Below are 13,577 nucleotides of genomic sequence, written 5' to 3'. Positions count from 1 at the left end.
TTAAATATGATGTTCCTAGGCTAACACATAAGGGGGGGGGGAGCTAGGTCTTTGTACTTCAGGGTAAGCTGGGTCACCTCCATGAGTCTTGTAAAAGATGATTGACTGTCATCTCTGACCCAAACGTTCATTTTTGCACAAGGTGTTTTCAAGTATGATGCCCCCATTCCGGCTACAAGGAATTGATAGGTGGGAATCTGGGTCCCTGTGGGTTCATCCGGAAGCAGAAATGAGTTGCTCTGCAAGGCTGACCTTTGTGAACCGTCCCAAGGATGATTCCAATAGACAATCTAACAAATCATTTCTTCTCCTCCTCTGGTGCAAATCTTTGGGCCAAGCTTAAGCTCTGGCCTTGTTTTCTAGGTGCTGCTTTGAGTTTACAAGGCTCTGCTAGCAAGGAAGTGAGAGACAGCCAGGGACACCAACTGGAGGAATTGACAGAAGAAAACTACTCACCGCTTCTGCCCTCCAAATGGCTGGCAGGAATTGAGGCAGAGGAAGGCTTCCTTAACACCATTGCTGTACTGCTCCAGGCACTACAACAGCCTGGAGTGAGAAGGTGTATCTGAGGGTACCAAGAGCTCTGGTGTGCTGTGCCTCCCATCAGTCCCCAAGGACCTTATTAAAAAGTTAGCACCAAACTAACTTTTCATCCTATTTCTGCTTCCTGATTATTTATGAGCAACGTGTAATAGACTGAGCGACCATGCATTTCTGAATCCCTTTTGGCCATGTTCAGGATGCTGGGGCCAGAAAACGGTTTGGATGGCTCTCTCTCATACCTGTTCTGCGACGTAACTGGGAGGCAACAGGTGGTCCGTGGTCAAGGTTGGAGACCAGGGCTGTACTATCCCCAGATCTGTTTTCTGTCATTCTTTTGACTGATGCACTTTAGTAACAATGTGGTTTTATTTTACTTGAATTTTATTATTATAAGATCAATAAGTTCAAATCAATCAGACTTAATTGTGCAAAGCAGTTCTTACATTCTTGAAGACTTAGAAGAAGGTACAAGCAAGTTACAACCAGAAGCTGGTTAAAACTTGGGAGTCAATTTGATCAAAAGGCAGACTAGAAATGCTCCGACTAAATAAATATTATTTATTTATTTTATTCGATTTATATTTTGCCCTCCCCACATCAGCAAGCTCAGGGCGGATTACAATTTGAACAATAATATAAAATATATGTACCTTTAAAAACCAATAAAACTCCTTAAATATTTAAAAATGCACAACAAAGCAATACAGCAGCAGATTTTAAAAACATATAGCAGCACTTTTCTCCAGCGACCACCACCCAACTACCTCCAGAGATATTTGGCAAAGGCTGGGTGGTTGATACCCTTTGTAGGGGCATGGCTATCTCTAGGTGGCCAGCAGGGAGGCCTGAGGGCATCATCCATATGCCGGGCGGCACAGTAGCAATCAGCACATCTGCTTTGGTAGTTGACTTTGGCCCAGTTCAGACAGATGGTAGAGGAACTTACCTTGGACTGTGCCACTTCAGCTGCTGTTGGGCAATGGTAGTGATATTGACGTTGCATAGTTTAAAATTTCCTCATGAAATAAGTTATCTCTACTTATAAAACTACCTTATCTAGAAGATTAGCTACTATTCTGATCCTTGACACCAAGACTGTCATATTCCAGAAGTGTTTTAAAAATAATAGGGAAAAGTATTCATGTGGAACACCTCAACATCTACAGTCTGAAGTGATATGCTACAGAACAGTCCTTTTAACTCAACTGGACTTTAGCAGTGTTAGCCTTAGGTATAATTTTATGACTTGAATGTTAAGATGAAGTATATCTGAAAGAAAATCTATGTGGAAGAATTAGATCTTGAGAAAATGGTGACCCAGTTTAGGTATTCCAGGACTGAACATTGCAGAGTATACTAAAGAAGTATAACAAATTCTACCCCCAAATAGCCACCTCCCCCTAGTCAATATCTCCCTGTGAAAGCTACAGTTCTTTCAGGCTCTTAGTTTTCTATCCACTTCACAATGGCAGCTTCTTTTCAGAAGCTGTTTCCTTGCTCCTCAGCCTAGCCATGGCTGACTTCACATCTTTGTTCCTCAACGTGTAGATTAAGGGGTTCAGCATAGGTGTGATGATGTTGTACAGGAGGGACACCAGTTTGTCCACGGAGAAAGTGGAGAAAGGCCGAGCGTAGATGAAGATGCAGGGCCCAAAGAACAAGGTCACCACTGTGAGGTGGGAGGCGCAGACATTGAGGGCTTTGCGTCTCCCCTCAGGGGAACGGATCCTCACCAGGATAGTAGCATAGGAGATCACCAAAATTATGAAGGAACTGGTGGAGATGAGGCCACTGTTAGAGACCATGAGGAGCTCAATGACGTATGTGTCAGTGCAAGCCAACTTGATGACTGGTGGGACATCACAGAAGAAGTTGTCCACATGGTTGGGCCCACAGAAGGGCAGCCTCATAGTAAGGATGGTCTGGACCGTAGAGTGGATGAACCCTCCTGTCCAAGAAGCTGCCACCAGCCAGCTACAGAGCTGCCGGTTCATGATAGCAGGGTAATGCAGAGGCTTACAAATAGCTACGTACCTGTCGTAGGCCATGACAGTAAGGAGAAACATCTCAGCGGCACCCACAAAATGGAGGAAAAAGAGCTGGGTCATGCAGGCATCAAAAGAGATGCTCCTTTTTGTAGCCAAGAAGTCCATCAGCATCTTTGGAGCGGTGACGGTGGAGTAGCAAAGATCCAGGAAAGAAAGATTACCCAGCAGGAAATACATGGGCGTACGCAGCCGAGGGTCAGACCCCACCGTCAAGATTATGAGGGTGTTTCCTACCAGGGTGACTGCATAGACAAGGAGGAAGATGGCAAAGAGGGTGGCTTGGGACTGCCATGTTGGGGAAATGGCAGCCAGGAGAAACTCATTGATCCTTGTCTGGTTTCCTTTCAGAGCCTCCATTTTGTCTGCAGGTGTGAAACAAACAAACACATTATAAGAAATGTAATAGCATCCATTATAATCTTTTTTCTCCAAGGGAGTCATTTTGGACATGTCCTCTTCCTGAAGTGGCTAATATATGAACCATTTTCTGCCAGATTTGGCTGTCCAGGTAAGATCCCCCCTGCTGCCCCCTGGAAAAATAAGGAAATTGCAATTGCAAACTTTAGTATATTTCCCTTGGGGGAAAAATCTGTATGTAGAATTTAGTATACTTTGAACTTTTATTTAATTTAGTATGGCAGGATGGAAAGTGCTGTCAAGTCATAGCTGACTTAGGGCAACCTCTGCTGAGGTTTTCCAGGCAAGAGCCTAACAGATATGGATTGCCATTGCCTGCCTCTGTGTAGCAATCCTGATCTTCTTTGGAGGTCTCCCATCCAATTACTAACCTGCTTGACTTCTGAGATCTGATGAAATCAGGCTTGCCTAGGCTATCCAGGGCGTAGCTTAATTTAGTATACTTGAGCCAAATATAGAATAGTGGATACCTAGTTAATGGTAAGAATCAGAATTGTTCAGTGGTTACAGATAAGGACTAGGATTGGGGAAATTCAGGTTCAACCCCCTACTTAGTCATAGATCCAGAGCTGTGTTAGTCTGTAGTAGCAAAATAGTAGAGAGTCCAGTAGCACCTTTAAGACTAACCCACTTTACTGTAGCCTAAGCTTTCGAGAACCACAGTTCTCTTTGTCAGATGCTCCATCTGACGAAGAGAGCTGTGGTTCTCAAAATCTTACGCTACAGTAAAGTTGGTTATTCTTAAAGGTGCTACTGGACTCTTTTCTATTTTGCTACTTGGTCATGAAATTCACTGGGTGATTTTGGGCCAGTCACTCTCAGATTAACCTACCTAACAGGGAAAAAAGAGAATGGGAGAACCATGTATGATGCCCTGAGCATCTCAGAGGGAAAACAGGATGAAAATGTGATGAGTAATACACAAACCCACCCTGATGCCATAACCCTGGCAAAGTAGTTTGTATGTTTACTCAGCACAAAGTCCTACTTCATTCACTTGGTCTTACCCCCAGGTAAGTGCGCACAGAATTGCAGCCATCATTCTCTATTATTAGGCCTAAGACACATGTTGAAAGAGGAAAGGCATACTGAGAATCCAAGCATTCAGAAAAGGAAGAGATGATAATACAAGAAAAACAAGAGGAAATAGAAAGAGAAGTAAAACAAAAGTCCCCCTGATACAAACGTGTGTATCTGTGCTGCAGTTCATGTGAATGATAAGGGCATAGGAAATGTTCATAGACAAGCAGCAGGAACAAGGGATTTTGCACGATGCTCAGTCAATATGTAGAGTCTGCCAGCGACAGTGAGTAATGCACAGAAGTCGACAATGGCCGTTTCCACACACGTTGAATAATCCACTTTCAATACGCTTTAGTGCACATTTGTAACTGATTTTCCATGTGTGGAACAAAAAATCCACTTCTAAAGGATAACTAAAGTGCATTGAATGTGCATTATTCAACGTGTGTGGAAATGGCCAATGTCAACAATCATGCGCACATTGACTGGTCAATGCTCCTATTTTCTATGTGGTGACAAACGCGCTGGAAATTCTCTTTTAAAAAGTGCTTTTTTTGAGTGTGTTTGGACATTTCAGTATGAACTAAAAACCACAAAAAAGCTCATGTCAGTGCTGCAGGCGGAAGATGAGTTGTCTTTGCCACTTGGCAAAACAGCTTGAAAGCGAGGAAAAGGAAGTAACCACAAACAGCGTGGAAATGGCCGTGGTCAGCATTCAACATATTTCAGACATTCACTGTAACACACAACATAAAATCATAAAGCATTCACTCCCTTGCTGCTAAATTGTAGTCACCATATAGTGAAAAGTGCTGGTCAAAAATGCATTACACTCTTTGCCCCATTTGGTTAAGATAAATTTCTTCAACCTGAGCTGGCCGTAAGAAAAACTGGATCTTTGTTTTCTGTCTCCTCAATAGTTCCTGATTTTCAGTCACCTCTTTTTGACACCTGAGATGTACATATAGACTGCATTTACCTGAAAGGAAGAGCAGGTGTGTTTTTAAGAAAAATAAAGTCATCTTGAATTCATGTTTAAGATACAGGCATGTACAGTAATTTTAAACGTTTTAATGTATAGCCTTTTTCGGGTGGGAGAGCCAGCTTATTCATTCATTCATTCATTCATTCATTCATTCATTCATTCATTCATTCATTCATTCATTCATTCATTCATTCATTCATTCAATTCAATTCAATTCAATTCATTCATAGTCCACCTTTCCCACTGAGATTCAAGGAACTTACTTTCAGGGCCATCTTCCTTTCAGGTACCTCCAGTAAAATTCAGTGGGTAGACGTGTGCACAGTTGTTTAGCTATGGCACACAGGATTTAACAATACTGGACAGCTGCTTTCCAGTCAGGAATAATCCTAGTAAAGAAGTTTCTAAAACATATATTCTTTTCTCCTTTCCTTGCCCAAGTGCGAAAATGATCTGAAGGTTAAAAGTCATTGAAATGAAGGATAAGGATAGCATCCCACAATGGCAACACAAGTTTCTTATGTAGCGAAATACTTCCAGATCATGAGCACTAGGTTTCATTAAAGAATTCGTGCATGACATTTAAGTCATTTAGACTACCTAATATCTCAGACTTGTAGCCCAGGCTAGCCTGATCTCATCAGAGCTTAGAAGTTAAGGAGGGTCAGTACTTGGATGGGAGACTGGGCCACCAAGGAAGACTGAGGCTGTTCTGCAGAGAAAAGCAACAGCCAACAATGTCTGCTGAGCTCTTGCCCTGAACACCCGTTGCGGTAGAACTTCGCAGGGTGGTCATCATGAGTTGGTTGCAACTCAACAGCACACTCTGCCTTTAGGCAATACTACAAAGACCTTTTTAATTGCACTGACTCTAGCTATCAAGAGCTGAAGACAGTTAACAAGTTTTTTAAAAAGTGGAAAATATTTTGAGAATTTCACTTCCAATACGGCACGTGCTTATCTCTTGCTGTTGCCTCTGGTCACACAAATTCTGCAGGCTTTTGAAATCCAAAAACCTGCACAACTTTTTAGCAGATGCAAAAGTAGGATGAATGCATATATAGGGTTACCAACAACCCTAAGGAAGAAAAACAGCCCTTTTGTAGAGGCTTAATGGGATGTTATGCAATGAAAAGTGTCAGCTGCCCGTTTCCACACATTCAGGGTCTGTCAAAGAGGCAGAACATTTTTTTCTGACAACCCTACACAAAAGCCACATGTGACAACTTCTCAGTCCAAACTGCCTTTGACTTTCTGGAAGAACAACCATACTTCTCCAGCTACCAACCTTCTCTACACCCCATTTTGTTTCCTAGCTGTATTTTGTCTGATCTTTCTTCCAAGGAAGACGGTGTGCAGGGTCTTTCTTACCATCTGTCCCACACCATAACCCTGTAAGGTAGGTTAGGCTGAGAGAAGGTGGCTGGCTCTGGGTCACCCAGTGAGCTCCAGCGTTTAGCGGGGATTTGTGCTCAGGAGGACTCAAAGGTCCTAGCCCAGGACTCGAGCTGCTACACTACACTGCACATTCATGTCAAGGATTTTAAAAGAGAAGATTAGTCTGTGCAATTGCACACTTAATTTTATGCAGCACGCTAAAAACATTTAGATGAGTGAGAAAGCAACTCTTTTATGGAGGATAAGGGCCTATTAGTTTAGCTATAATTCTAAATAGAACCTCCATGCTCAGGAGCAATGTTCTTCAGAATGCAAGATGTTGGGGACAAACAATCGGCAGGCCCTTCGTGCCTGTGGTCCTCTTAGCACTATCTGTTTGGCCACGGTTAGAAACACAATCCTGCCCCTGATGGACTTTTTGGGGGGTTTTAGCCAACAGGTTTTAATTCTTCTGATTTTGAAAGGAATCACTAGATGATCCACAAAATTGTGGAGTCGCCCCTTTGCAGCTTATTTTATTTCTAACCCCCCTAAATGCAACCTCGTTGGTAACCATGCAAATTAAGATTTGAGTCCAGTGGCACCTTAGAGATCAGCAAGATTTTCGGGGCATAAGCTTTTGAAAGTCAAAAGGTATAAGCCTTTGAGAGTATCTAAAGAAGGGAGCTTTGCCACTCGACTCAAATCCTGCTGTTCTACTGCAGACCAACACAGGTACGTACTTGAAACTATCTTCATAAAAACCAAGAAACATGACTGAATTAGAACAAAGGTTGAGTTTCTTACATGCAATTTTGCATCAGGCAGTTTGTTCAGGGGCTAACGTACCTCTTGCTCCACTCACTTGCTTTGATGTTGCACCATGAATGACTCTCCTGAGCCAATTGCATCAGAATGATGCCGCCAGTGTTCCAGCATCCAGGACTTTGAACTCCCTCCCCAAATACAACCAAGCAGGCAAGTGAGGGTGGTAAAAGATTATTTTTGTTCCTCTGTCTGGATATTGACAGGGCAAACTGGAGCTGAGGGCATCGAGGGGACGGAAATCTTACCGGTCCAGAGGGAGGTCTTATTTTTTCCAATGTTGTTGCTTTGACGTCACCAAGAAAGCAAAGGCAGAACACTTGGAGAACTTCGTTTCAAAACTTAATCAAAACAGCCTCTTTCCCTGTAAGAAGAACTACAGTTATTAGTTTGCGTTAAAAAAAAAACAGGAAGGGGTGAGGTTGTTTGTCACAGTTGCTTGCTTGTTTGTGCATTTTAACAAAAATTCAGGCAAGGCACTGGCTCGAACAGAATTCAGAGGGGAGAAGGAGCATATTATTATTTACTACAGTATATTTAACAGATGCAATGTATTTAATAGGTTTGCCTGCTTTGATGGACAGCACTTCTCTCCAATCTTAAGCAGAGCTTTAACTCTCCCCCAGTTTTGCAAACTACATTTTATGATGGAAGACCCAAAACTGATTTCCTGAGTTTTATTTCTTTAAAGACTAAACAGACCGAGTGGAGTGGCAGATTGGAACAAGAAAGTAAAACATAGGCTGTGTTCAATCCAATCTTTTCCCAAATGCCATTTTCCAATTCTAAATTGCCCGGTTACAGCCACGATGACTATTTGCAATAGAGATGGGGGGGGGGATACCGGAGCCTATATTATGCATGAGAATTTCCCCCTCCACAGCACTTCGGGGAGGATTTGTGATGGGCAGCCCAATCCAGAGAGCCACCTGTGGTGATGGCAATTCGTAGGTGTGATTGTGATGGAACTGGTCCATTTCCTATGGGCATTCTGCAGAGGGGAACAGCAATGCACGGCCTGCCACAAGGCACGGACAGCGTAGCAAGCACAGCAGAGTCCATGGAAAACCTGGCAACGTTCACCAATCAGGCAGCAGCAATTGATGACTTTTCTGTGAATGGCACACACAAGCAGCCAATCACCAGCCTCTGATCCAGCAATTGCACCTTGAGGCCAGGGCCGTATTAACCCATGGCCAGGACCCAGGCTTTCAGGTATTTCGGGCCCCCTCCGGCACTTCAGTGTTTCATCCCACTACATCTGACGGCCTGACCCTGGTATGGTAGGTACTAGACGGCAGTACATAGCCCTATATCTGTTTTGAGAGTCTCCTGAAGAATTCTATTCACAATTAAAAAAAAAATATTGTGTAAATAGAACTCTTCAGGAAAGCACATTTTGGGGGTATAATTGTTCAATACTGTAATATTTTGAAGTGAATATTTTTAAAAATTATTTATTAAAATAGATATAATTTATGGATAATTGTTTTAATATAAGAGACAATTTGTTTCACTTCAGTAAGGAAGCAGTTAATTATCTTATGGAGGTTATATAAGAGAAGCAATTAATTGTAATTGATGTGTGTGTGTGTGTGTGTGGGGGTGCCTCAGCAAAAAAAATGAGAGGCCCCTCGTCCCTGCGGGGCCTCTAGGCTTCGGCCTAGTCAGCCTTATGAATAATACAGCCCTGCTTGAGGCCACTCCCACTTATGCTCTATGGAGAGCTGGCAGGAAGGGAGGGAAGACTCAGGGACAGTGGGACCCCAACAGAGGCATGGGGCCTGAGAAGCCCCTAGCTAGCCCATAGGGAAGGGCACCCCTGTGTGGTGGATAGGACGCCCGCCCCTTCACTAACAAGGGCCCAACAGACAGCAAAAGCACTACCCACACACATACATCCCACCTCTGAGCCACACACCCCTCCCCCTGAAAAAGTGAAAACAGAAAGACAAGAAAAGGCAAAGGCTATGTGTGACCCACAGTCTCCCCCCTGCTCAAGACCAGTGCCCTAACCACTGGGTCAAGAGGGGAGGCCCAAAGGAGCTATGCCAGCAGGCATTAGGCGCCCCGCTGCAGCCCTGATATCACCACCACTAGCCACATGGGGACAGGCAAGAACATGGTATAGAGAGGCATGGCTTAGTGGGAAAGGACTAGCATATAGGGAGGTCAAGTCAGAGCTAAGAAATTCCTGGAGATTTGGGGGTGGGAGGGCAGAGTTTAGTGTGAGGCTGGACCTCAGTGGAATATAATGGCAATAGAGTCCACCCTCCAATGCAGTACCTCCCGTTGCCTGACATGTGCCATTGTGCCAGGAGGGGGTGTCTTGGGCTTCCTCCACACAATACACCACTGGCCAGGGTAGCATCTGGTCTCATGCAAAAGGAAGGCAGGTGCAGACTCCTGGGCTGGGGCAGCTGGTTCTGCACCTCTGCTCTGAGCTCCTCGGAGGCAGTGCAGATAGAAATGTGATTGACAGGGGCCCCATTGATCAATGTATTGCAGAAACCATCCAACTTAGCACAAACCCGCATGTACGGTTGCCAGTTCTGGGTGGGAAAATTCCTGGATATCTGGGGGTGGAGTCTGAGGAGGGTGAGTTTGGGAAAGGGCGGGAGCTAAGCAGGGATGTAAGGTCATTCTAGGACCTCTGTTTCTCCTAGACTGTGTAGTATACCATAGAGTCTGCCTTCTGGAGCAGCCATTTCCTCCAGGGGAACTGATTATTGTAATCTAGAGATCATTTGTAATTCTGGGACATCTCCTGGCCCCACCTGGAGGCTGGCAACCCTATGGCTATATGTGTGCATTTTTATTTATTTGTTTGTTTGTTTTTTCATGTGAGGTTCTTTAATTCAAAGACAGCAATTCCAGATTAGACTCCATGCGACATCAGTTTTCTATTTGGGCATATTTTTGTTGGAGAGACTTTGAGCCACATGGGCCTGTATGTGTGTAATGTAAGGGAACTGCAAGCCAGACAATGGTTTACCCGGTCAGCAAAAGAATGAGGCCTTGGGAGCGTAAGTGTACACCTCTGCCTCACCATTTCTCCCCTAACTAAAACTGTTACTGTTTACTTTTAAATCTGGTCCCTACAGAAGACATTATCGGGGAACACATGATGGGACATTTTGGAGCTCTTTCATAGGGTCGACTCGCCATAGGTCAGAGGTGACTTAATGCACATAACACGCACACACATTCAATCCATTTTTGTGAAGGATTTAATAAAAGATTCAGAAGTAAATGTTAAAAATGTGTGGCCTCCTGGTTAAATCCATTCTTATAACTCAATAAACATCCGGAAGGGGCAGTTTTTCCATGGTCAGCTGTTGACGTCAGGAAGAGATTTCTGTAATGCTTGGATAAGTCTTGGACAATTGGATTCATGGTAAGTCTTGGACAATTGGATTCATGGTAAGTCTTGGATAACTGGATTCATGGTTTTATTGTTGGACATTCAAAAAACCTCAGTTTTGGATTTCGTATTAGTGAAATAAGTTTGCACCATACCGAGGCTAAGATTCCAGTGGTCATAGGCTATAAAAATATGACACGTATTACCTTGCAGATATATTTTCATATTTACTTGGTCATGTTTACTAGATATTTAAATATATTTAAAATTTTCACATTTCAATTCTGGGTTATGATTGGGAGGCACATGATACAGTAACTTTGCTGAAGATAATCAGATGTGGGTTTGGTCACTCCCTGCATGGGAAACCATCTGAGGGCCAAGCTACACATGATGAATGACACTTGAATGGCAAGTGGATTGAGTGGAGGGCAAGTGAACAGGGAGAAATACACTTGCTGTTCAAGTGTCATTCGTCATGTGTAGCTTGGCCCTCAGAATCTTATTTAGATAACTGTGAATTCCATAAAGGAAGTAAGGTGGGGTAGTAGTTCAATAAATAAATATGGTTACTAGTGAAAATTGTCTCTTCATTGCAAGCCCTTTAACCTACCTTGAAAGAAACTCAGGGTGTGCCAGGTTACACAAGAAGTAAGGATAAGGTTATATAATGGATTTTAGCATGAAAAAAAAATCAAAGCAAATTGACATTTCTCCTTAATTCTTTTGTCGTCACTTGTTTTAACCAATGAGCATCCAGTTGATTAGGTCAAAATGCCACCACTGATAATTTAACCAACAAAAACTGAATATCACAAACAAAAGAGCTGGCTCTCAGAGCCAAGCTACGAATGACAAATGACACTTGCCTGGCAAGTGAACAGACTCAGGGCCAAGCTACACATGACGAATTACACTTGAATGGCAAGTGGATTGAGTGGAGGGCAAGTGAACAGGGAGAAATACACTTGCTGTTCAAGTGTTATTCATCATGTATAGCTTGGCCCTCACTTGTATTCCTCCCTGTTCACTTGCCATTCACTTGCGCTCCATTTGATCAAGTGGAGAGCAAGTGAGTGGCAAGTGAACAGGGAGGAATACACATGAGTCTGTTCACTTGCCAGGCAAGTGTCATTCGTCACTTGTAGCTTGGCTCTAAGTTTCACAATGTGAATAAGAACAGGTAACCACTGAAAAATGATAAGAGGACTGGTATCTCCAATTGACATTTAATTATCAAAAAGGAGTGCATTTTTTCATTCTAGGTCATTGGAGGTCACCGATGTCTAGGGGCCAAGCTACACATGACGAATGACACTTGAATGGCAAGTGTATTTCTCCATGTTCACTTGCCCTCCACTCAATCCACTTGCCGTTCAAGTGTCATTCGTCATGTGTAGCTTGGCCCTTGGTCACAAAATGAAGAATCCAAGATGGCTGACATTCTTTCCCCTTCAGTTCTTCTTGCAGAGGAAAAATCTAGTGACTACCTTCTTCATGGCAGTCTTGATCTCTTTGTTCCTGAAGGTGTAAATGATGGGATTCAAGAGGGGAAAGATGACGGTGTGGAAGACAGAGACTATCTTGTCAGGGGCGTATTCACTTGTCACTTGCCCTCCACTCAATCCACTTGCCGTTCAAGTGTCATTCGTCATGTGTAGCTTGGCCCTTGGTCACAAAATGAAGAATCCAAGATGGCTGACATTCTTTCCCCTTCAGTTCTTCTTGCAGAGGAAAAATCTAGTGACTACCTTCTTCATGGCAGTCTTGATCTCTTTGTTCCTGAAGGTGTAAATGATGGGATTCAAGAGGGGAAAGATGACGGTGTGGAAGACAGAGACTATCTTGTCAGGGGCGTATTCATCAAAGGGCCGGGCATAGATGTAGATGGCAGGTCCAAACATGAAAATTACGATAGTGATGTGAGAATAACATGTGGACAGTGCCTTGTTGGATGATTCACCGGAGTTCTTCTTCAGCACAGTGAGCAAGAAGGCATAGGAAACCAAGAGGGCCACAAAGCAGACCACAGAAATAAGGCCGCTACTGAAGATCATCACCATCTCCTCGGCAAAAGTGTTGGCACAGGTGATCCTCAACACTTGGGTGATGTCGCAGAAGTAGTTGTCCAGTTCATTGGGCCCACAGAATGGGAGGCGGAGGATCAACACAACTTGGATGGTTGAGTGGACAAAGCCCCCCAACCAAGAACATAGAACCAAGACGATGCACAGACGCCGGCTCATCATGTTGGTATAGTGCAGGGGCCGGCATATGGCTGCGTAGCGATCGTAGGCCATGACAGTGAGTAAGAACATCTCGGAGGCACCCACAAAATGGAGGAAGAAGAGCTGAGCGATGCATCCCCAGAAGGAAATGATCTTGCGCTCGGCAAAGAAGTCAATCAACATCTTGGGGGCGGTGATAGAGGAATACCAGATGTCCAAGAAAGCTAGGTTGGCCAACAGGAAGTACATGGGTGAGTTGAGCTGGGGGTCGCCTCGAATGGTGACAATGATGAGGATGTTGCTGGGCAAGACGATCAGGTAGAAAGTGAGGAAAAGGGCAAAGAGGAAGAGCTGGACACCACGCTGATGGGACAGTCCTGTCAAGATGAAGTCTGTCACTTCGCTGTTGTTTCTCATGCCTGCAGGATGGTTGGCTGGTGACTCTATCATCATAAGTTTGCCCACTCCATTGCCATCCTCCATCCTTTGGAGATATAAGCAGGAAACCCCTGGGTGGGAAGGAAGGCTGGTAGAAAAGAGGAATGGCGGGGAAAAGGAGGAGATATCTTTTGTCATCAGATTAATAGTGGAAAATGTGAACCTGAGCTATGCGTCCATTTACTCTTCTAGACTCACTTATCCATCCAGAAACAGAAACATAAGGAAGAAAGGATAAGAAAGAGAGGAAAGCAGAATGCAAGAGAGAAAGAAGTGTCTTCTAACTTGAGTTTGACCCTCCAAAATCTTCAATTCACAGTATTGTCATA

General features: G+C 43.8%; 2 protein-coding genes across 3 annotated transcripts; both read right to left on the bottom strand.

The window, feature by feature from the left end:
• Positions 1–2,003: 2,003 nt before the first annotated feature.
• LOC129338593 (olfactory receptor 4Q2-like) lies at positions 2,004–5,577 on the bottom strand. 2 transcript variants are annotated; one of them, XM_054992947.1, is made up of 2 exons: positions 5,568–5,577; positions 2,004–2,932 (listed from the first exon to the last, which is right to left on the bottom strand). In XM_054992947.1, the coding sequence occupies exons 1-2, from the start codon at positions 5,575–5,577 to the stop codon at positions 2,004–2,006; spliced, it is 939 nt and encodes a 312-aa protein (XP_054848922.1). The 2 variants fall into 2 exon arrangements, with proteins under 2 accessions (XP_054848922.1, XP_054848921.1); XM_054992946.1 differs by lacking the exon at positions 5,568–5,577 and having other exon boundaries at positions 2,004–2,948.
• Positions 5,578–12,297: 6,720 nt separating this feature from the next.
• Positions 12,298–13,227, bottom strand: LOC129339619 (olfactory receptor 734-like). Its single transcript, XM_054994200.1, has one exon. It carries the CDS (start codon positions 13,225–13,227, stop codon positions 12,298–12,300), a length of 930 nt encoding a protein of 309 aa, XP_054850175.1.
• Between the last annotated feature and the right edge of the window lie 350 nt (positions 13,228–13,577).

Source organism: Eublepharis macularius, chromosome 12 (assembly GCF_028583425.1).
Source record: "Eublepharis macularius isolate TG4126 chromosome 12, MPM_Emac_v1.0, whole genome shotgun sequence".
Lineage (NCBI taxonomy): Eukaryota > Metazoa > Chordata > Lepidosauria > Squamata > Eublepharidae > Eublepharis > Eublepharis macularius.
This window is presented reverse-complemented; position numbering and strand designations above follow the sequence as displayed.

Coding starts and splice junctions, on each gene's coding strand:
- LOC129338593 (XM_054992946.1), bottom strand. CDS start 2,948: ATGGAGGCTCTGAAAGGAAACCAGACAAGGATCAATGAGTTTCTCCTG.
- LOC129339619 (XM_054994200.1), bottom strand. CDS start 13,227: ATGAGAAACAACAGCGAAGTGACAGACTTCATCTTGACAGGACTGTCC.